We start from the raw sequence: 23258 nt of genomic DNA, 5'->3' as shown, positions 1-23258 counted from the left end.
GCTACCCACGCCAGTATTCTTGGGCTTCCCTTTGTGGCTCAGCTGGTAAAGAATCCACCTGCAATGTGGGAGACCTGGGTTTGATCCCTGGGTTGGGAAGATCCCCTGGGAAAGGAAAAGGCTACCCACTCCAGTATTCTGGCCTGGGGAATTCCATGGACTGTATAGTCCATGAGGTCACAAAGAGTTGGGATACAACTGAGCCACTTTCTCTTTCATCATTTCAATAATTTTTTTCTACATTAAAATCAGTCATACATAGGTTCACTGCCTTTAGTTATTTGACGAGGACTGACAGGAAATAAAAGTAAATAAGCAAGATGTGGCCAGTATATGGAGGCAGAATATTAAAAGACTGCAGAAGATGCTTCCTAGGGATTTGTTTCCATCACGCTGCAAATGTGAGTTAGGATTAGGAAGCCGAAAACAGCTAGAATCTTTTGAAAACAGTCTCATTGGGAGACTTTGCATGTAGCTATTGAGACTTAGACTGTAGATTTGTGGGCAGGATGGCTGCAGGGTTGTCTGTACAAGCTTTTATGTTGGTCTTTCCACTGAGGCTGGCACTGTGGGTTTTTTTCTTCCTCTTTACATCATAGATGTTTAGTCCATGTTTGAAAGACTAACAGGATGAGAAGAGTCAGTTCTTGTTGATGTTTCTGTCTGCGAGGCTTACTTCTCCTAATTTTGTAGTCCCGGAACAGATGCCTCAAATTTCCTAGAGGACTGGTTCACGTGCGCTCGGTTGTTCGGTGGTGTCTGACTCTCTGAAACCCCATGGGCTGTACGCAGTCCATCAGGCTCCTGTATCCATGGACATTTCTGAGGCAAGAAAACTAGAGCTGGTTGCCATTTCTTCCTCCAGGGGATCTTCCCGACCCAAGGATCAAATCCATATCTCTTGTGTTTCTGGCATCGGCAAGCAGATTCTTTTACCACTGTTGACACCTGGGCCTGGAAATAAATCTACTCACTCATAAGGCCCTTTGATTGTTCACAATGGAACAAAGTACCACGGGCAGAAGGGTGTTATCAGAATTAATCAAAGGCTGTCCAGATTGGTGGGCCTCACATTTGTGTGTCCACATCATATACTCTTCAAGTACCATTTCCTCTGGTACTGAACTCTATTCCATTTATTTATTTTTGAAGAAAGCCTGTCATCCCTACTCTCTCATATTTATGGGGACATTGCTTGCTGCTGCTAAGTTGCTTCAGTCGTGTCCGACTCTGTGCGACCTTATAGACGGCAGCCCACCAGGCTCCCCCGTCCCTGGGATTCTCCAGGCAAGAACACTGGAGTGGGTTGCCTTTTCCTTCTCTAATGCGTGAAAGTGAAAAGTGAAAGTGAAGTCGGTCAGTCGTGCCCGACTCTTCGCAACCCCATGGACTGCAGCCTACCAGGCTTCTCCGTCCATGGGATTTTCCGGGCAAGAGTGCTGGAGTAGGGTGCCATCGCCTCCTCCGATAGGGACACTAGCATACTCTATTTTCTTCACACCAGATTCCAGTTTTCCCTTCACCCATGAGATGACCATTTCTAGAGAATATAGGTCAGATACATACCTGAGTGTAATGGCCACAGACTTCGTTGCATTTCCGAGAATTGAATTCATAGTATTTGACTTCATCGTACCAGTCTGTGATGGCTGAAGACACAGAAAAAATGGATAGAGACCCAGTCCAGAGGTTTTCTCCCAGTGAAGTGAAATTTGGGTGCAGCTTGTAGGGTGGTTTCAACCGTTTGTTGTGTGCAAACTCACAATGGCTTGCCCATGCTTTTGCAATCTGAGCCAGTAGTGGGTCCCATGTCTGCAGAAATAAATGGAAACAGTAGGAGGGTCAAGCCTGCAACTCGTCATACAGCGCTGCAACCGGCGCACGCAAAGCGGGAATTTGCGTGGGAGGCGAGGTGCCCCGGCAGGAAAGGCGAAGGACCATATGGACGGAGTTCCTCCACTTGTGGGAGATTGTGTTATAGTCTTTTTCACTAGGGTTCGTGGGAGACATGATAATCTGGTATCAAGGAATTTAGAATCAAAGAGAGTGACACGGACCAACATTTCACTCAAGGCCAATTATGTTGCAAAATAACATAAGGCTGGTTTCACATAGTTTCTGCAATTTTCATACCCCAAATAGCTCCTCTACTAACAGGCTCCAAGAGGTTAAAAACCAGGCGAAAACCACAGACCCAGGATTTAAACTCAAGCCTGATTAAAATCCTAGCCTTTCCCCTGGATCCCCTGCTGCCCTCCTGAGAATGCCAGCACTCTGCCAGCAATAACAAAAAAAGTTGAACAATGAAACAGCAAAACCTCGTAAAAATTAACAGACCAAAAAAAAAAAAAAAAAAAAAGAGAGAGAGAGAGAGAGAGGGAGAGCTAAATTCCATCTGAGACCCAAGGAAAGGAAGTGCCCTAAAAGAGAAGTGAAACATACTAGCTGAACTTGCTTATAACAAGAATTGAGTAGGCAGAGCAAAGCTGGGTTTGCTTTGATCTCAGATGGTGAAATTACTGCACACTTTCATCACAGAAGAAAATGATCACGGGGTTACCAAGGATTCACCACCCAAATCAATCCACATCCCTTGTTTTTGACTGACTTCCGCCTCAAGCACTGAAGTTTGCTTACCATGTACAGCATATTACTGGCTGCTGGAGTCACTGATGATCGGAACTTGTTGTGCATTTGAACACAGTCTTTGATAAAATCTTCGTTTTTGATATCTGGCAAAGTATTTGCTGGAGAGGAAGAACTGGAAACCACGGAGAGCATCCAGGCTGTCACAGCAAATGTGACTCGCGTGCTCAGACTGTCTGACATGGTGCCCCAGGGGCTGGAATCCAGAAGCACCGTAGGTTCCGAGGGTGGGTGAGTAAGCTTTACAAAGCACAACCGACTTCAGCTTTGAGAAAACGGAAAGCAAAACATGAGTTCATCACAAGTTTGAAGAAAAGGGTTTCTCCATATATGGTTTGTGGCTCATTTTGTGCCCTTAACCCTGTCTTTTCGGTGATTCTCAGTGACAGAGCACCTATTGCAACATGGATTTTTAAGAGACTACACCAGACTTTCATTTGAGTTGGGGGATGTTTCCAAAGGAAATTCTGGAATCTCCAGAAATAATAGTCTCAATTTTTAAAGAGGTTCTGGCGGTGAAATAAAAACATAACTCTTATTTCATTAAATGTCTTGCAAAATACTTAAAAACATTTTTTTGGAGTCAAATCAGCACACTGTGGTTAGAATATCTGGTGAACATCATCACTGGACCTAGAATTCATTCACAGTGGTGAATGTGATGGGAATGAGTTGATTTGGTCGATCCTCCCCCACCAAATGAAAAAAAAAAAAGTTGTGTAAATTTTTAGAGGCAGCTGGCTACTACAGCTGCCAATGGATTCCTACTTTTGCAGCCCTTGCTAAACCCAAACAAACTTCTTGGCCAATCCAATATATATATTGTCATGAAAAGAGTGGGACTGCTGCAGGCATGCTAGGGCAATGTTTGTCTCTCACACACATCCTAAAGCTTGTTTCTCATGCAATCAGATCCTGTGGTGTCAAGTGTGCTCTCTTGCTTACATGCAGAGCACAGCTGCTGCCTTGATTGACAAAGCCAGTACTCATATGCTAGGCTCCCCCCTTCATCTCCATGCTCCCCGGGTGGGGTCAGCTAGTCGCTAAGCTCACAGGATGTAGCAACTCTCCGCATGATGACAGATCCCTCACGAGCTGGATCTTTCATCCTCTCACATGGTTGCTAATACTTTTGAATTCAGCGACTTCCCTAACCCCTCCCTGATGATAGGGAGTCCTGCTCTACCCCACGTTGCTTTGCAGCTGCAGAAATGGTCTCAAAGCCACAAGTTGCTCTCCCAGACACACCTTTAGATAACCCAGACTGACTTCTATTTTGTGATGGTGACTGTCAATGAGATTTCTGGGGAAACATACTAATTGGTGATGCCACAGTTTCTCCTCTGAGACCCCTGAGGCTTCTTCTTTAGCCACAGTAAAAATCGGCCCAGGCTGCTGAACTCATAGCTCTTCCTGGAGCTTGTACCCCAGCAGAAGGGAAGATGGCTGCTATTCACAGACTTCAGACTTGCTTTTGGACAAGTCGTCCTCTTGGCACCTTTGGAAATCCCATGAATTCTTAACCTCTGCAGCTATACTCCTACTGGTAATGGCCATATGATGGCTTCCTTATTACAAGATAGTATCTCCCTTCTAAAACTGCCACTGTTCATGGTTCAGCTCATACCAAGGAAGTGCTATATCTTTAAGAAAATGATCAGGCTAAAGGGGTTGCTAAACATCAAGCTGCAAATGGACACCCTTATTCCTTCTCTACCCAATTTAAAAAATATTTTATTTTAAAAAATTTTAATTTTATATTGGAGTAATAGCTGATTAACTATTAATGTTGTGATAATTTCAGGTGGACAGTAAAGGGACTTGACCATTTAAATCACACGGAACAACTGAAGTCCTTACTTCAGACAGAGGGTATGTGTGCTCCGTTGTGTCCAACTCTCTGCGACCCCATGGACTGTTACCGCCAAGTTCCTCTGTCCATGGAATTTTCCAGGCAAGAATACTGGAGTGGGTAGCCATTTCCTCCTCCAGGGGATCTTCCTGACCCAGGGATCGAACCCTTGTCTCCTGCAAGTCTCTTCCATTGGCAGGCTTTACCACTGAGCCACAGGGGAAGACCTGGCCGTGCGTCCATTCTCCCCCAAACCCCCCTCCCATCCAGGCTGCCACATAATACTGAGCAGAGTTCCCTGTGCTATAGAGTAGGACCTTGCTGATTATCCATTTTAAATTCTGTAGCATGTACATGTCCATCCAAAACTCCCTAATTATCCCTTCCCCCGACCCTTCCCCCACAACAACCATAGGTTCATTGCTTTTATTCTTTTATTTTTTCACAGTAGCAAGCGAATAGGATTTATTTTAGAGAAAAAAGTACAAAGCTCTCAGCATGACACTGAGAGGGTGTAAAGTGTCCCCATTTGCTTTTATTCTTGACTGATATTATCAACCATTAAGCAAATGTCCCCAAATCTGAAGAAGACAAATGAACACAAAAGGGTGCCAAAAAATGACCAGATGGATACATCAGGCTAAATGGACTTTCTGTAGCCTCCTCTCCTTTAATCTTTTGACTGATATCCCATCAAGTGAGATAAATGTGCAGATGGGGGAGAGATAAGGAACAAGAAAGTTGGTTTTGCCTCGGCATCCATAAAATTTCTGATCAAATTATTTCCCTGTGCACTCCTTGTAAACCTCCCCACACTTCTGAGAAATTCCTGGGATACCCCAGGAAATCCTCCAAGGTCACTTCCCCTTTGGGACAGTTCAAATGAATTTTATGGATTTCCCCCAGCTTTAGGGTATTCTCACTATTTTCCTGCTGTCTGCATGTTTCAGGGATGGACTGAATCCTATTTGACTTACATGTGGTAAAGACGTTCATAACTGAGGTTATTCCTCACTGTGGCATTCCTTTATGGATTAAATCAGATCGAGGAGCTAATTTTACAAACATAAACCACTTGCTTGCAAAAACTCTGGGGTACTCTTTAAAATTTCATGCTCCATATCATCCTCAGTCATCAAGGAGAGTGGAATGTAAAAATCTAGACAAGAAAAAACTTTAGGAAAGATCCAGAAACTGGACTTTAATGGCCAGAATCTGTGCTGATGGCCCTTTTAAAGAGCCAGAATACTCCGAATAGGGCACATGGACTGAACCCTTTTGAAATGGTCTCTGGATACCCCTATGTCAATTGGCATCTCTCAAACTTCCACTTCTGGGTTAAGTGAAGATGATGGGAACTTAAGTGAACAATCTGATGTTATGATTAGCTATGTTCAAGAATGAGTGTACTTGAAAGACAGAGCCAACAGGTCACAGGGCTTGACCTCTGCCAACTGACAAGCCTTGCCATTCTTTCAACCAGGAGCCCAAGTGTACATCAAGCTCTTTAGAAGAGAACAAGTGGTGTCACCTCCACGGGAAGGACCTTATGAGGTACCCAGAACCACCTACACTGCTCCCCGAAGGAGAACTCTCCTGGATCCACGCAAACCATGCCAAAACAGGCGCAGAACATCCCGCTCAAGACAGCTGGAGGAGACAGATACTCCAAGTCACTTTAAGGATCTCCAGGGCTAATTCCCAGGTCCCAGAAGTAGCCAGCATCATGAAGTGGACAGCTTTTCCCAAGATCACACATCAAGAAACCTCACTTTCATTTATTTCCCCATCCCTGCTTTTAAGACTCCCTGTATACACACACTAAAGAGAAAAAACAACAGAAAACCACCTTTTCTTATTGATGAATCCTTTCTCCACATGTACTAAGCATTTATTGGAAGCCTAGCTGGAGAACACTTTTCTCTTTCTATCCTATTTGTCCGCTAAGTCTCCACTGTGGGCTGATTTTCAACTTGTGTCTTGCTCTTACTAACCCTCTCATAAGGGGGTAAACCTTATGCCAATTTACGGAACCCTGGCCACGTAAACTAATCAGTCTATTGATTATGTCAACACCCAGAGAGTGCAAAATAGCCTCCACTAGTCTTTGTTCTTACTAATGTGAACACAAAGTGGGTCAAGTACAGAAGGTGGATGAGGGGCCGGGTACGATATCCACAAGAAAACCACCACTCTGCCTCTCTTTAGTGAGTCATTTGGGCCCCAGAAAAACTCTAGAAGCCCAAAGACTGTCCCTTATTCAGATAAAGAGAATAGGTGAAAAGCTTTCTTTTTGCTTTGAAAGCAAACACGACACTGTCTCTTTCCTGGGTAACCTACCAGGACAAAATCACAAAACAAATTCTGTGGTTTGATTCCACAGGTGTAATCTTTTGAGTCTCTTAAGGAAATTGTAAATGACTCTAGCATCTCCCTTTTGGGCACAAATGTCTGTCAAATCATCGCATGTCCTGGATGTCTCAAAAGTCACCTGCTGGACTTCACTGGTAGTCCAGGGCTAAAACTGCACTATCAGTGCAGGTGGCCTGGGATGGGGAACTAGATCCCACATGCCACAAAAGATCCTGCATTCTGCAAGGAAGATACAAGATCTTTTGTGTCACAACTAAGACCCAGCAAAGCCAAAAAAATAAAAAATAAAAATAAAGACCCTTGTATACTTTGGGCTACTGCAGCTGTCCCCATGATAAGGCTGCCCCAAACCATAAACTATATTTGGGTGGACCAAAAATCTAAACTTACTTGGTTAGGTGACAAATAAGCTTTATAGCTGCCAAAACCAAACTATGGACCTCTTACATCAGTTATTTTTTCTCAGTTTCTCTCTCACAGACTGACAGGAGCACTTGGAGAATGGAGGTGTTTGGACACTATCAGTTCATCCGTCGCTCAGTCGTGTCTGACTCTTTGCGAGCCCATGCATCACAGCACGCCAGGCCCCTCTGTCCATCTCCAATTCCCGGAGTTCACTCAAACTCATGTCCATCGAGTTGGTGATGCCATCCAGCCATCTCATTCTCTGTCTTCCCCTTCTCCTCCTGCCCCCAATCCCTCCCAGCATCAGAGTCTTTTCCAGTGAGTCAACTCTTCACATGAGGAGGCCAAAGTATTGGAGTTTCAGCTTTAGCATCATTCCTTAGCACCAGTTAAAATGGTTGCCCACTTCCAACAACACGAGAGGACTCCACACATAGACATCACCAGATGGTCAGTACCAAGATCGGACTGATTGTATTCTTGGCAGCCGAAGATGGAGAACCTCTATATAAGTCAGTGAAACAAGACTTGGAGCTTACTGTGGCTCAGATCATAAGCTCCTTAATGCAAAATTCAGGCTTAACCTGAAGAAAGTAGGGAAAACAGCTAGACCACTCAGGTATGACCTAAATCAAATCCCTTATGATGATACAGTACAGGTGATGAATAGATTCAAGGAATTAGACCTCATAGGCACATTCAAAAAACTAAGATCATGGCATCTGGCCCCATCACTTCAGGGCAAATAGATGGGGAAACAATGGAAAGAGTGTCAGACTTTATTTTCTTGAACTCCAAAATCACTGTGGATGGTGATTGCAGCCATGAAATTAAAAGATGTTGGCTCCTTGGAAGAAAAGCTATAATAAACCTAGATGATGTATTAAAAACCAGACATCACTTTGCTGACAAAGGTCCATATAGTCAAAACTTTGGTTCTTCCAGTCATCATGTATGGATGTGAGAGTTGGACCATAAGAAAGGCTGAGCACCAAAGAATTGATGCTTTTGAATTGTGGTGCTGGAGAAAACTCTTGAGAGTCCCTTAGGCTGCAAGATCAAACCAGTCAATCCTGAAGGAAATCAGTCCTGAATACTCATTAGCATGCTGATGCTGAAACTCCAATACTTTGGCCACCTGATGTAAAGAGCTCACTCATTGGAAAAGACCCTGATGCAGGGAAAGATTGAGGGCAACTGGAGAAGGGGGCAACAGAGGATGAGATGGTTGGATGGCATCATCAACTCAATGAATACGAGTTTAAGTGAACTCAGAGTTTCCTGGTGGCTCAGCTGGTAAAGAATCTGCCTGCAATGTGGGAGACCTGGGTTTGATTCCTGGGTTGGGAAGATCCCCTGGAGAAGGCAACAGCTACCCACTCCAGTATTCTGGCCTGGAGAATTCCATGGAGTGTAGAGTCCATGGGGTCGCAAAGAGTCAGGCATGACTGAGCGACTCACTTGAGCAAACGCTCAGAGATAGTGAAGGACAGGGAAGCCTAGTGTGCTGCAGTCCATGGGGTTACAAGAGGTCAGACATGACTTATTGACTGAACAACAACAATCACAACCACAACATGCTAGCCTTGTTTGTAAACCACTCTTGTCTTTTTAATGTGACAACCAAATGTGTAAAAGTTCCCACCTAAATGGTCAGGATGATGTGAGTTTGTATGCCAGGGTCCTTCTGTGACCAGATACAGCACTGTAAATGCCAGCCAAATTATAAACATAAGTTACTTTGCTCATAAACTTGTGCCACATAAACACACTAGCTGAGAAATCACAGAGAATCTGCCATGTATCACAATTTCAAGGTCTTTTCAGCACTGAGGGTCTTATTCCCAAGCTTGAAAGACTGTAAACTGGAAAAAGCAATCTTAAAAATCTTTTCAAAGTAATAGAAAAAGACTTCAATACTGCTATGTAAACCTTGAAAATACTATACTCAGAAGTTACTAGCTTAGCCTTTGCGATGCTCTAAAATATCATGCCCTAAATGCACTGATATTCAGCAAGGAGGACCTTGTGCAATCACTGGTGAAACATAGCGCCTTTTGTGAATCCAGCAGGGCGAATAATATCTAATTTACATCTGCTAAGAGAAGTTTAACGGTTTTTCTGGACAAAGTGCTGAGAGTGTTAATAGCTTCAGCAGGGAAGTCAGAGGTCTCCAGGCTGCAGGAGGAAATGAACTATGGAACGCATGTATACCCGTGGCAGATTCATGTCAATGTATGGCAAAACCAATACAGTATTGTAAAGTAAAATAAAGTAAAAATAAAAATTAAAATAATAATAATAATTTAAAAAAAAAGGAAATGACCTACAAGTGGCAGGCGGTTTTTTCTTTTCTCTTCTAATCCTGCGTTGTCATGGCGACACCTGGTTCCATCTGAACTGAACTTTGTCTCAGACCTTGAGTTAACCACTGGTTTTCTTGGAAATGTTTTCTTAAGCTATATTAATGAACCATGTATTTGCTTGGGACTCTGCCTTCCTTCAAGATTCATGTCAGTTGTTTTGTGGCCAGGGATGACTCACCCTGCGCCAGTGCTAACTCAAAATGCATGTTGTGGGGGAGGGGCCTGGTGCAACTCGCAGTTTTGAGGCGTTTCCTTCCTCTAATTAGCAGCTTGCTAATAGGTACGTAACTCCTTGCTAAAAACTAGCAAGGGGGCACTCTTTTTGTCCCCTTCTGCTGTCTATGTCAGAAGCTTTCTCTATCTTTTATATACTTTAAAAAGACTTTATTACACAATAAGCTCTGAGCAATCAAGCCTTGTTTCTGGCACTGAATCAAATTCCTCTCCTTCAGAGGCCATGAATCCTGGCATTGCATGTTCAGTTCAGTTCAGCCACTCAGTCGTGTCCGACTCTTTGCAACCCCATGAATCGCAGCACACCAGGCCTCCCTATCCATCACCAACTCATGTCCATCGCGTCAGTGATGCCTTCCAGCCATCTCATCCTCTGTTGTCCCCTTCTCCTCCTGCCCCCAATCCCTCCCAGCGTCAGAGTCTTTTCCAATGAGTCAACTCTTCGCATGAGGTGGCCAAAGTACTGGAGTTTCAGCTTTAGCATCATTCCTTCCAAAGAAATCCCAGGGCTGATCTCCTTCAGAATGGACTAGTTGGATCTCCTTGCAGTCCAAGGGACTCTCAAGAGTCTTCTCCAACACCACAGTTCAAAAGCATCAATTCTTTGGCGCTCAGCCTTCTTCACAGTCCAAATCTCACATACATACATGACTACTGGAAAAACCATAGTCTTGACTAGACGGACCTTAGTCGGCAAAGTAATGTCTCAGCTTTTCAATATGCTATCTAGGTTGGTCATAACTTTTCTTCCAAGGAGTAAGCATCTTTTAATTTCATGGCTGCAGTTACCATCTGCAGTGACGTGGCTTATAGCAAAAACCTTTCAGTCCCAGGGTTGGGGAACTTATGTAACAGGATGCGGAGAAATGTTGCCCAGTTGGTTCTTTTCTGCTTGTTCATCTTCATTTTCTGTTTGTTTATCTTCAGTTTTGCAATAAGGAGTTCATGATCTGAGCTACAGTCACAAAAACAAGACTAGGAGCTGACTGTGGCTCAGATCATGAATTCCTTACTGCAAAATTCAGACTTAAATCGAAGAAAGTAGGGAAAACCACTACATCATTCAGGTATGACCTAAATCAAATCCCTTACTATTATACAGTGGAAGCGACGAAATAGGTTTAAGGGATTAGATCTGATAGAGTGCCTGAAGAACTATGGAGAGAGGTTCATAACACTGTACAGGAGGCGGGGACCAAAACCATAACCAAGAAAAAGAAATGCAAAAAGGCAAAATGGTTGTCTGAGGAGGCCTTAGAAATAGCTTAGAAAAGAGAAGGAAATGGCAAAGGAGAAAAGGAAAGATATATCCATCTGAATGCAGAGTTCCAAAGAAGAGCAAGGAGAGATAAAAAGGTCTTAAGTGAACAATGCAAAGAAATAGAGAAAAATAATAGAATGGGAAAGACTAGAGAACTCTTCAAGAAAATCAGAGATACCAAGGGAACATTTCATGCAAAGATGGGCTCAATAAAGGACAGAAATGGTATGGATCTAACAGAAGCAGAAGATATTAAGAAGAGGTGGCAAGAATACACAGATGAACTATACAAAAAAAGATCTAAATGACCCAGATAACAACGATGGTGTGATCTCTCACCTGGAGCCAGACATCCTAAAGTATGAAGTCCAGTGGGCCTTAGGGGGCATTACTATGAACAATGCTAAGGAGGTGATGGAATTCCAGCTGAGCTGTTTCAAATCCTAAAAGATGATGCTGTAAAAGTGCTGAACTCAATATGCCAGCAAATTTGGAAAACTCCACAGTGGCCACAGGACTGGAAAAGGTCAGTTTTCATTCAAATCCCAAAGATGGGCAATGGCAAAGAATGTTCAAACTACCATACAATTGCACTCATTTCACATGCTAGCAGAGTCATGCTTAAAATCCTTCAAGCTAGGCTTCAACAATATATGAACCGAGAACTTCCAGATGTATAAGTTGGATTTACAAAAGGCAGAGGAGCTAGAGATCAAATTACCAACATCCACTGGACCATAGAAAAAGCAAGAGAATTTCAGAAAAACGTCTACTTCTGCTTCACTGACGATGCTAAAACCTTTGACTGTGTGCATGCATGCATGCATGCTAAGTCACTGCTGTCCTGTCCAACTCTGTGCAGCCCTATGGATTGCAGCCTGCCAGACTCCTCTGTCCATGGAAATTCCCCAGACAAGAATATTGGAGTGAGTTGCCATGCCTTCCTCCAGGGGAATTTCCCGACCCAGGAATGGAACCCACATCTCTTATGTCTCCTGCATTGGCAAGTGGGTTCTTTACCACTAGCTCTACCTGGAAGCCCCTTTGACTATGTGTATCACAGCAAACTGTGGACAATTCTTAAAGAGATGGAATACCAGAACACCTTGCCTGCCTGCTGAGAAACATTTATGCAGGTCAAGAAGCAACAGACCCAGATGTGGAACAAAGGACTAGTTCCAAACTGGGAAAAGAATATGTCAAGGCTATATATTGTCACCTTGCTTATTTGACTTATATGCAGAGTATATCATGAGAAATGCTGGGCTGAATGAAGCCTAAGTTGGAATCAAGATTGCTGGGAGGAATATCAATAACCTCAGATATGCAGATGATACCATCCTTATGGCAGAAAGTGAAGAACTAAAGAGCCTTTTGATGAAAGTGGAAAAGGAGAGTGAAAAAGTTGGTTTAAAACTCAACATTCAAAAAACTAAGATCATAGCATCCGGTCCCATCACTTCATGGAGAATAGATGGGGAAACAATGGAAACAGTGACAGACTTGATTTTCTTGGGCTCCAAAATCACTGCAGATGGTGACTGTAGCCATGAAATTAAAAGATGCTTGCTCCTTGGAAGAAAAGCTATGACCAACCTAGACAACATATTGAAAATCACAGACACTATTTTGCCAACAAAGGTCCGTCTAGTCAAAGCTATGATTTTTCCAGTAGTCGTGTATGGACGTGAGAGTTGGACTACAAAGAAAGCTGAGTGCCAAAGAATTGATGCTTTTGAATGTGGTGTTGGAAAAGACTCTTGAGAGTCCCTTGGACAGCAAGGAGATCAAACCAGTGAATTCTAGAGGAAATCATCCCTAAATATTCATTGGAAGGACTGATGCTGAAGCTGAAACTCCAATACTTTGTTCACCTGATGTGAAGAACTGACTCCTTGAAAAAGACCCTGATGCTGGGAAAGATTGAAGGCAGAAGGAGAAGGGGACGACAGAGGATGAGATGGTTGGATGGCATCACTGACTCGATGGACATGAATTTGAGCAAGCTCTGCGTATTGGTGATGGGACAGGGAAGCCTGGTGTGCTGCAGTCCATGGGGTTGCAAAGAGTCGGATACGGCTGAGTGACTGAACTGAACGACACACCCAGAGGTGCCATGACATTTCCAAGACACTGTTAAAAGACCAAGGAGTGGGCAGGGGCCCAAATTCTGGAAATCTCCACTCCTTCCCAAAAATAGTTTGAATAATCCTCCCACTCATTATCATATGAAATTACCCAGCCTATAAAAGCTAACCATGCCACATTTCAAGGCCATACTCACCCTTTACAATAGCCCACAGTCTTTCTGTGGAATGTGCTTCTCTCTGAATCTGAATAAATCCAGTTCTTACCTATCACTTTTTCTCTCACTGAATTCTTTCCGTGATGAGACATCAAGAACTTGAGCTATATTAAGCCCTGAAACCAGGTTCCATGGGTTTCAGCTGGGTTCCAGACCCAGTCATATGTGTTCAAGTCCCAAACTAGGTTTTGGCTGGCTTAAAGTCCCAACACATGGGTTCAAGTCCCAGGCAGGGGTTTGTCTGGGTTCGAGTCCCAGTACATGGGTTCAAGTCCCAGTCTGAGACAAACGGTTTCAGAAACAGTGACAGGCTTTATTTTCTTGGGCTCCAAAATCACTGTGGACGTTGACTGCAGCCAAGAAATTAAAAGATGCTTGCTCCTTGGAAGAAAACCTGTGACAAACCTAGAAGTGTATTAAAAAGCAGAGACATCACTTTGCCAACAAAGTTCCGTCTAGTCAAAGCTATGGTTTTTCCAGTAGTCATGTATGGATGTGAATATTCAGGGTTCATTTCCTTTAGGATCAGCTGGTTTGATCTCCTTGCTGTCCAAGAGACTGAAGAATTTTCTCCAGCACCACAGTTCAAAAGCATCAAATCTCTGGCACTCAGCCTTCTTTATGGTCCAACTGAGCACCGAAGAATTGATACTTTCTAACTGTGGTGTTGGAGAAGACTCTTGAGAGTCCCTTGGACTGCAAGGAGATCTAACCAGTCAATCCTAAAGGCAATCAACCCCGAATATTCATTGGAAGGACTGATGCTGAAGCTCCAATACTGTGGCCCCCTGATGCAGAGTTGACTCATTAGAAAAGACTTTGATGCTGGGAAAGATTGAAGGCAGGAGGAGAAGGGGATGACGGAGGATGAGATGGTGGGATGGCATCACTGACTTGATGGACATGAGTCTGAGCAAGCTGTGGGAGTTTGTGATGGACAGAGAAGCCTGGCATGCTGCAGTCCATGGGTTTGCAAAGAGTCAGATGTGGCTGAGCGACTCAACAACAATATCATTCTAATCTATGTTCTTTTATTTCTTCACAATCTTACCAATTTATTACTTACTTTTTTCTGTACAGTCACCAGGTCAGTTTTTTTATATGAAATTATTAAGGAAGTTTCATTAGAGGGAACTGATGGGGTTCCGGGAATGCTGCCCCAAGATGCATATGATTATCTGGCATGCAAATTAATTCATACTGAAAACAAGCAAGGCCCAAAAGACTCAGGAAGAACATTTGACTGCCCTTCTAATTTCCTAGAGACTTTCAGATAGAAGGCCCATTCTAGGGAGGAGTTATCACCATAGATAACTCTTGGGGTTGTTCAGTCACTCAGTCATTTTGGACTCTTTGCAACCCCCTGGGCTGTAGCACACCAGGCTTCCCTGTCCTTCACCATCTCCTGGAGCTTGATAAATAACCACAGTATGTTGTAAACTAGGAATGGTAAAGAGGAAAGAACATAGCAAGGTCTGTTTGATTAATGTCCTCTCTTGAGTCCCACTGTTTCTAGATGGCCCAGCAAACATTTGTTGATCATGCATTAACTCTTTTTGTCTTCATGTGGATTATCTTACTTCTTTTAGAAGTCTTAGACCTCTACCTCCTTCTCCTAGGTCCAGGATGACTTACATACCTCATCTTGCCTTTCTATCTTTGGAGTTTCTTATGCTATGTGCATTCCCCATATGTACATATTAAACTTGATTTTGTCCACTTAATCTGCTTTATGTCATTTTAATTATTTGATCAGCCACAAAGAGTCAAAAGGGAAGGGAGGAAGGTTCTCCTCCCCACTGTTGCATATGTGTATGTGTGTGCATGGAGTAGGGGGAGCACAGCCATGAGGAAGAGGGGACAAAGAACAATAGAGACAATACTGGTTTCAATTCAGATTTTAGTTTAACCCCTGTTCCTAACCAGCTGTAAAACTCTGGACAAATTACCAAACTCTTTAACCCTCAGTTCAGTTCAGTCACTCAGTCATGTCCGACTTTTGCAACCCCATGGACTGTAGCAGGCCAAGCTTTCCTGTCCATTGCCAACTCCCAAAGTTTACTCAAACTCATGTCCATTGAGTCAGTGATGCCATCCAACCATCTCATCCTCTGTTGTCCCCTTCTACTCCTGCCCACAATCCTTCCCAGCATCAAAGTCTTTTCAAATGAGTCAGTTCTTTGCATCAGGCAGCCAAAATATTGTAGTTTCAGCTTCAGCATCATTCCTTCCAATGAATATTCATGATTGATTGCCTTTAGGGTGGACTGGTTGGATCTCCTCCCAGTCTAAGGGACTCTCAAGAGTCTTCTCCAACACCATAGTTCAAAAGCATCAATTATTTTGGCACTCAGCTTTCTTTATAGTCCAACTATAATGAAGTAATGGGAAATAGATGGGGAAACAGTGGAAACAGTGTCAGACTTTATTTTTTGGGGCTCCAAAATCACTGCAGATGGTGATTGCAGCTATGAAATTAAAAGACGCTTACTCCTTGGAAGGAAAGTTATGACCAACCTAGAAAGCATATTGAAAAGCAGAGACATTAGTTTGCCAACAAAGGTCTGTCTAGTCAAGGCTATGGTTTTTCCAGTGGTCATGTATGGATGTGAGAGTTGGACTGTGAAGAAAGCTGAGTGCTGAGGAATTGATGCTTTTGAACTGTGGTGTTGGAGAAGACTTTTGAGAGTCCCTTGGACTGCAAGGAGATCCAACCAGTCCATCCTAAAGGAGATCAGTCCTGAGTGTTCATTGGAAGGACTGATGTTGAAGCTGAAACTCCAATACTTTGGCCACCTGATACAAAGAGCTGACTCATTGGAAAAGACCCTGATGCTGGGAATGATTGAATGCGGGAGGAGAAGGGGATGACAGAGGATGAGATGGTTGGATGGCATCACCGATTCAATGGAAATGAGTTAGAGTAGACTCCGGGAGTTGGTGATGGACAGGGAGGCCTGGCATGCTGTGGTCCATGGGGTCACGAAGAGTCGGACACGACTGAGTGACTGAACTGAATAATGCACGTTCTTGCTTAGTTGCTTCAGTCATGTCTGACTCTGTGACTCTGGACTGCAGCACACTAGGCTCTTCTGCCCATGGGATTCTCCTGGCAAGCATACTGGAGTGGGTTGCCATGCCCTCCTCCAGGGGATCATCCCTACCCAAGGATCGGACCAGTGTCTCCTGTATGGCAGATAGATTCTTGAGCGCTAAGCCACCAGGGAAGGCCCTATATATTTTTGTTTAATTTCTGACTGTGTTGGGTCTTGGTTGCTGCATGGGCTTTTCTCTAGCTGTGGCAACTGGGGGCTACTCTGTAGTTGAGGGGCTTCTCTTGGTGCAGAGCACAGGTTCAGTAGTTGTGCATAGGTATAGTTGCCCCATGGCATGTGGAATCTTCCCAGACCAGGGACTGAACCCATGTCCCCGGTATTGGCAGGTGGATTCTTAGCCACTGGATCACCAGGGAAGTCCTATATATATTTCACTCTTTTCTGTATTGTTTACATTTTTAAAAATAAGATATACTATCTTTTGATTAGAAAATAGATTGAAATGGTTATTTTGGAGAACCATGGGATCTGTATAATTGTTTAAAAATAAGAAAACAAAAACAAGAGGTCCAAAATGAAGTCACTTATGCTAAGTTCACAAAGACTTAATACCTGACCTAATTGCAGTTACAACCTCCCCCAGAAATGCAGTCTTGATTGCCCAGTCTGGAATTTTCTGGTCAGTGTCAATGAGGTAATCTGCCACATACCCTTTTCCCCATCACCCAAAAGGAGATGGACTTTCCATTTTGTACAGCTCCTCAGTGCTTCTCTTTTCCTAGATGGGATGCTGTCCAATTCATGAGTTCTCACGTAAAGCCAATTAGAGCTTCACATTTACCAAGTTGAATTTTTGTTACTTAACAGATTTATTGACAGTGGGATCCAAAGTGATCTTCTGATGGCATTTAGGGACAAAAACATGTGTGGTACTCCCCAAAATCTTTGAGTTCACTGTCTTTCCTGTCATTTTTCAAGGGTCACTGCTAAGTTCCTCTTGGGTCTAAGCCCCACTTTCTTTGCAGGGAGCTTTCAGTCTAACTGGTGTTCTGGAATTTCCTGTTTGAAAACTCTGAACTCGGTTTTGTTTCCAGATTCCATGGTGGTTGCCAGCCAGAGTTGACTGGGTCCTGCTCAAAAACCAGACTGAGTGTGAGGTTGGCCTGCATCTCACTTGAGTTGGACTAAGTTTGGCAAAGGCTAATTGATAACAGAAGAAGCTAGAAGTAAAAAAAAAAAAAAAAAAAAACCCCAAAAAACAAAACAAACAAACAAAAAAACACAAAAAAAACCCTGCCAAAATTGTTGGGTATGCATCGAACATTTAAGAACTGTTATAGCACCCGCTGGGCTTCCCAGTGGGCCCAGTGGTAAAGAATCCACCCGCCAATGCAATAGATGCAAAAGATTCGAGTTCAGTCCCTGGGTCAGGAAGATCTCTTGGAGGAGGAAATGACAACCCACTCCAGTATTTTTGCTGGGATAATCCCATGGACAGAGGAGCTTGGTGGGCTACAGTCCATGGGGCCACGAAGAGTTGGACACAACTGAGTGACTTCACTTTGACTTTTCACTTTCATGCATTGGAGAAGGAAACGGCAACCCACTCCAGTATTCATGCCTAGAGAATCCCAGGGACGGGGGAGCCTGGTGGGCTGCTGTCTCAGGGGTCTCACATAGTTGGACACGACTGAAGCGACTTAGCAGCAGCAACACTCATTCACAGCTGGGCCTGGCCATGGTGTTTTCTGAGAGGCAACGTTCCCAGAGGCGGGCTATTTTGTATAATTCAAGCTGATAAGCAACATTACTTTCATGATTAACTTGAAATAGAAAACAAGATTTCTTCCTTATTCAGAGTCAGTAACAGAGACATCCTTTAAAGGGGGATCTTACATGTCTGAAGCAAAATTCTGGAGCAATACTCCACTCTTTGTGACAGACAGAAGGCAAGACATGGCAGTTGTCTTTGCTATGGGATGGTGAGGGATTGGTGGGAGGAAGAGAAGTTATCAGTTATAAAGGGAATTGACCTCAGGTTGGCTCTTTGGTTACCAGGGAAACCAGCAGAGGAGCACCTCTTTTTGTTCTTTTGATAAGGTATTCCTAATCTGTAAAGCTATCATAATCTGGGCCTGGGGCAAGTAAGTATGTAGGCATGCTCTGATTAGGATCTACCAGCAAGAGGAAAGCGCAGTCCTATGAGTAGGGTGAAGGTAAAGCAGAGACTGATAGAGCAGGGGATGTACAGAGAGCAAGTGAACAACCTTCTAGGGTGAATTGATCAGATATGATCATAAAACATTATGCATCACAGAAAAAACGAAATATCCTCCAAATTCCATTATAATGCACTCGAAGCCTTTTGTCATTTACAGAAAGTTACTGTTTCACTCAGATGCTTTTGTAAAAGTGTTTCTGCAAAAATATTTCATCTTCAGAGAAATTCATGGAAAGGATTTTGACAAGTACTGGCTTCTGTTAAGGTTAAGATAATAAAATTGAATTGGGTAAAACTTGCCAGAACTAATGAAAAAAACTAGATTCAAGCAGAACAAGTATTACTTACATCAGACTGAGCAAACTGGTGAGGATGATTATAATTTTTATGACATTTTGTTTTAAACTTTGCCAGTTCTTCTATATGATGCTTTTCCAAAGTTAAGGAAACTTCTCTCAAGCTACCTATGTCTTGCAGCGTTTTGGTAAAGTATACCCTAGTAAACAAAGATGGAATATTTACTTTTTCTCTCCACTTGATCCCTCTTGAATTTGGAAACCCTAAAGTCTTCTTTTCATGGCAATAGAGTTAGTTATTTGCATAAGTTCATTAAGCATCTGGTCTTTTATAACAGGGCACAGCTGAAAATATTTGCTGTATTACTGACAAGGACAGAGTAAAGGGACAAAGCAGGTGATTAGTTAATCCCATCAGGGGCCTATAAGTAGAAAATGTATGGGAGACCCCCTGTAAGTTGAATGATGGCTTGAGAGAGCAGGCTTGCTTAGCAACGAAACCATGCAATGGAAGCGTGAGACATGACCCCAAACAATGCAATGGTGAGACCCACATCCTGCCCAGTGAGCTCAGTAAGTTAATGATCGCTGGGACATGCTCTCTGCACACATGATAAACGATACTTTGTGGACCTAACTTGGACATGTATGGACAAGAAAACGCCTCTGCTCAACCAGGAGGAGGAACTGTTGATGAAAGCATGACTTCTGCTCAAGAAAGACAAAGAAGGCCTCCTCCCCTCCCCACTTTTCCTTTGATTATAACACTATAGCCCAGTGAGTTCTCAGGGCATGGCACTTCTCACTTGCCCACTTGTAAACCTCACAAGCATTCTACTCTAATAAATCACTTCCTATCTATCACTTTGCCTCCCTCTGATTTCTTTTCTGCACTGAGACATAAAGGACCACACTACTAGAACTTTTCAGAGCCCCTGAAATGACCCAAGTGGTTTCATTACCAAGGGTTTGACTGGACTGTCATATTTGAGAGAGAGAAGCATAAACTCAGATATGACCAGACAGCTTTAAGGAATTGAGGTTAGCTTTATGGAGCCAATAAAGCTTCTTGGAAAAGTCAACCCAGCATCTTGCTTCAGCAAAGTAGTCTTAAAAAGATCTTATATAGTCATTATAAACTATCAGGCCAACTTTAGTGAAAATAAATGTTTTACTAAGATTATCTTTGATAAAAAATGGGGATGATAGTAGAGAGAAAATTTATGTTTGTACCTTTCTCTCTATTAGATTCTAATCCTGTTAATTTTGTCTTTGAGACTTTGTATGTACCTGTAAACTGGACTGAATCCTGAATTCTAATTTCCTCAGATATCTGGATTCTCCAAACTAATGGTTCTGACTTTTCCCCACACTTCTGATTTGGAATCTGTAAGAACAAAGACTGCCCTTGATCTCTTTGAAAGGGACCATACCAGGCCCTCCCCCACCACCTAGATGGCGACCAGACTTCAGGGGCTTGAGCCTCATGACCTCCCTGGTGGCTCAGATGGTAAAGCGTCCTGCTTACAATGTGGGAGACCTGGGTTTGATCCCTGGGTCGGGAAGATCGTCTGGAGAAGGAAATGGCAACCCACTCCAGCACTCTTGCCTGGAAAATCCCATGGACAGAGGAGCATGGTGGGCTACAGTCTACTGGGTTGCAAAGGGTCGGACACGACTGAGCAACTTCACTTTCACACATTTCACAGAGAAAGACTTCATTTGACATCTGCTCTGGTTCAAATGTTGGAGACCTACAGATCAAATTGATTAGGAAGAGAAGTAGCTGACAACAATGTAGCCTGCTTCCCCGTGAGGCACCAGAGTTTTCTTCCTCAAGCAGAGCAAACCATATCTAAGATTAGTAACTCACACTTCACTGTCCCTTGCCCACAGCTGCCTAACATAAGACCACACAGCTCAGCAGAGTCAACTTGCAATAAACCCTTGAAAGTAAAAGTGAAGTCGCTCAGTCATGTCCGACTCTTTGCAACTGCACGGACTGTAGCCCACCAGGTTCCTCCGTCCATGGGATTTTCCAGAAAAGAATACTGGAGTGGGTTGCCATTTCCTTCTCCAGGAAATCTTCCCGACGCAGGGACTGAACCCAGGTCTCCCGCATTGTAGGCAGGCGCTTTGCTGTCTGAGCCACCAGGGAAGTTTGCCGCCAACACGTCATCAGACTTTGACTTTCTGCACTGCGGGCACCCTGGCACATTGCTCGATTATGATTTCTACCTACGCTCTTCTCTATCTCAGTTATGTTACAGCCAAGGCCCCCAAATTCTCAGGTCAAGATCTAGGAGTCACCCTTGAAATACACCCAGAGTTCAACCACTTCTCACCAATCAATCTTTACCTCTCACCTGGAATATGGTGATGATCTCCTCAGCAGTCTCCTTGCTTCCTCCCCTGCTCCTGCATTACGTTCTCCTCCCAGCAGTCAGAATTGTCCTTTTATGGTTTAGGTCAGTTATATATCACCCCTCTGATCACTTGGACATGAGTAACACGTGGGAACTGCTTCCGCATTGTTTCCATTTTTGCTTGCCGTGCGGCACCAAACATGTACAGCTTCTGGGGGTTGCAGTTTAGGAGTAGCTTTCTAGACTTCCTGACAGCCAGCAGCTGTAGAAAAATCCCGTTGCTAGCATTTCTTACACAGAATCAGCCAGATCTGGGCATTGCTCTAGGACTGTTTTTACAGAACCCTCATCCATTCTGTCAGCTACATTATTTGCTTTAATAAATACTTTCTCTGCTTAACCTTGTCACAGTGGCTTATTCTGTATCCACCAAAGAATCCTGACTCTTTTTTCAGGCGTGCCTAGTGGCTTGTGGGATCTTAGCTTCCCAAACAGGGGTTGAACCCACGCCCTGGGCAGTGAAAGCCCTGAGTCCTAACTACTGGACCACAGAGAATTCCCAGGAATCTTGGCTTTTTGAAAAGGAAAACCAACACCTATCAGTCCACTTCAGAAGAGGCCCTCCAGCTTTTAACCTTTTGGTGTACTTCTTTCAGTGTTTTGTGTTCACATAGATACATTCACATACATATATATGTTTTTTTAATATATATGTAAAATGCACATTCAGAAATTTGTTAAGTGTGGGCATAATTTTGATTCTGGGAAAAACTGAGGGTCAGAAGGGAAGGGTACAACAGAAGATGAGATGGTTGGATGGCATCACTGACTCAATGGATATGAGTTTGAGCAAGCTCTGGGAGATAGAGGACAGGGAGGCCTGGCGTGCTGCAGTCCATCGGGTTGCAAAGAGTCGGACATGACTTAGTGACTGAACAACAGCAACATATGCAGAAATTTGTTAAATGTGGGCATAATTTCATGCAATTTAGTATACTGGTTTTTTTTCTCTACTTACCACTATTTCATAAGTACATTTTTGGTCACTATGACTTTTCATAAAGATTTTGAGGGCTGTACAATGTTTCCTCAAATCATTATGAGTGCCTCATAACATTACATAACAAATTATTGTTGGGCTTTCAGATTCTTTTTTATTTTTCTTCATTATAAATAATGTTGCTATGGATATCTTTATATATAAACCATATATAGTAGGATTGATTCATAGAAATAGAATTACTGAGTAACAAGATATGAGTGTTTTAAAGATTTCACATAAAGAATGTCCAATTACCCTCAGAACTTGTACTAATTTGCACTTCCATCATTATCATATGGCCGTTAAGACCATATAGTCTCTTTATAATTTATTTATTTTTTTATTGAAGGATAATTGCTGTAAGGAATTTTGCTGTTTTCTGTCAAACCTCAACATGAATCAGCCATAGGTGTACATATATCTCCTCCCTGTTAAACCTCCCTCCCGTCTCCCTCCCCACTCCACCCCTCTAGGTTGATACAGAGTCCCTGTTTGAGTTTCCTGAGCCATACAGCAAATTCCCATTTGCTATCTATTTTACATATGGTAATGGAAGTTTCCATGTTACTCTTTCAATACATCTCACCCTCTCCTCCTCTCTCCCCATGTTCATAAATCTATTTTCTATGTCTGTTTCTCCATTGCTTCCCTGCAAATAATTTCTTCAGTAACATTTTTCTATATTCCATATATATGCATTAGAATATGATATTTATTTTTCTCTTTCTGACTTACTTCACTCTGTATAATAGTTCTAGGTTCATCCACCTTATTAGAACTGACTCAAAGGTGTTCCTTTTTATGGCTGAGTAATATTCCATTTGTGTATATGTAC

The 23258-nt window shown here is 43.1% G+C and overlaps 1 protein-coding gene across 1 annotated transcript in view; it reads right to left on the bottom strand.

Annotated features, from left to right (window-relative positions):
- The window catches only part of GLIPR1 (GLI pathogenesis related 1), a 38146-nt gene extending 35317 nt beyond the window's left edge, over positions 1-2829 (bottom strand). Inside the window, exons 1-2 of the mRNA XM_052640869.1 lie at positions 2638-2829; positions 1567-1812 (exon numbers count right to left, since the gene is read on the bottom strand). Coding sequence (XP_052496829.1) covers positions 1567-1812; positions 2638-2829 — 438 coding nt within the window. The remainder of the gene's footprint in view (positions 1-1566; positions 1813-2637) is intronic.
- Positions 2830-23258: the final 20429 nt, after the last annotated feature.

The sequence above is a fragment of the Budorcas taxicolor genome, chromosome 5 (assembly GCF_023091745.1).
Source record: "Budorcas taxicolor isolate Tak-1 chromosome 5, Takin1.1, whole genome shotgun sequence".
In the NCBI taxonomy this organism is placed as follows: domain Eukaryota; kingdom Metazoa; phylum Chordata; class Mammalia; order Artiodactyla; family Bovidae; genus Budorcas; species Budorcas taxicolor.
Note: the sequence above shows the minus strand (reverse complement) of the source record. Positions and strands in the feature narration are given on the sequence as shown.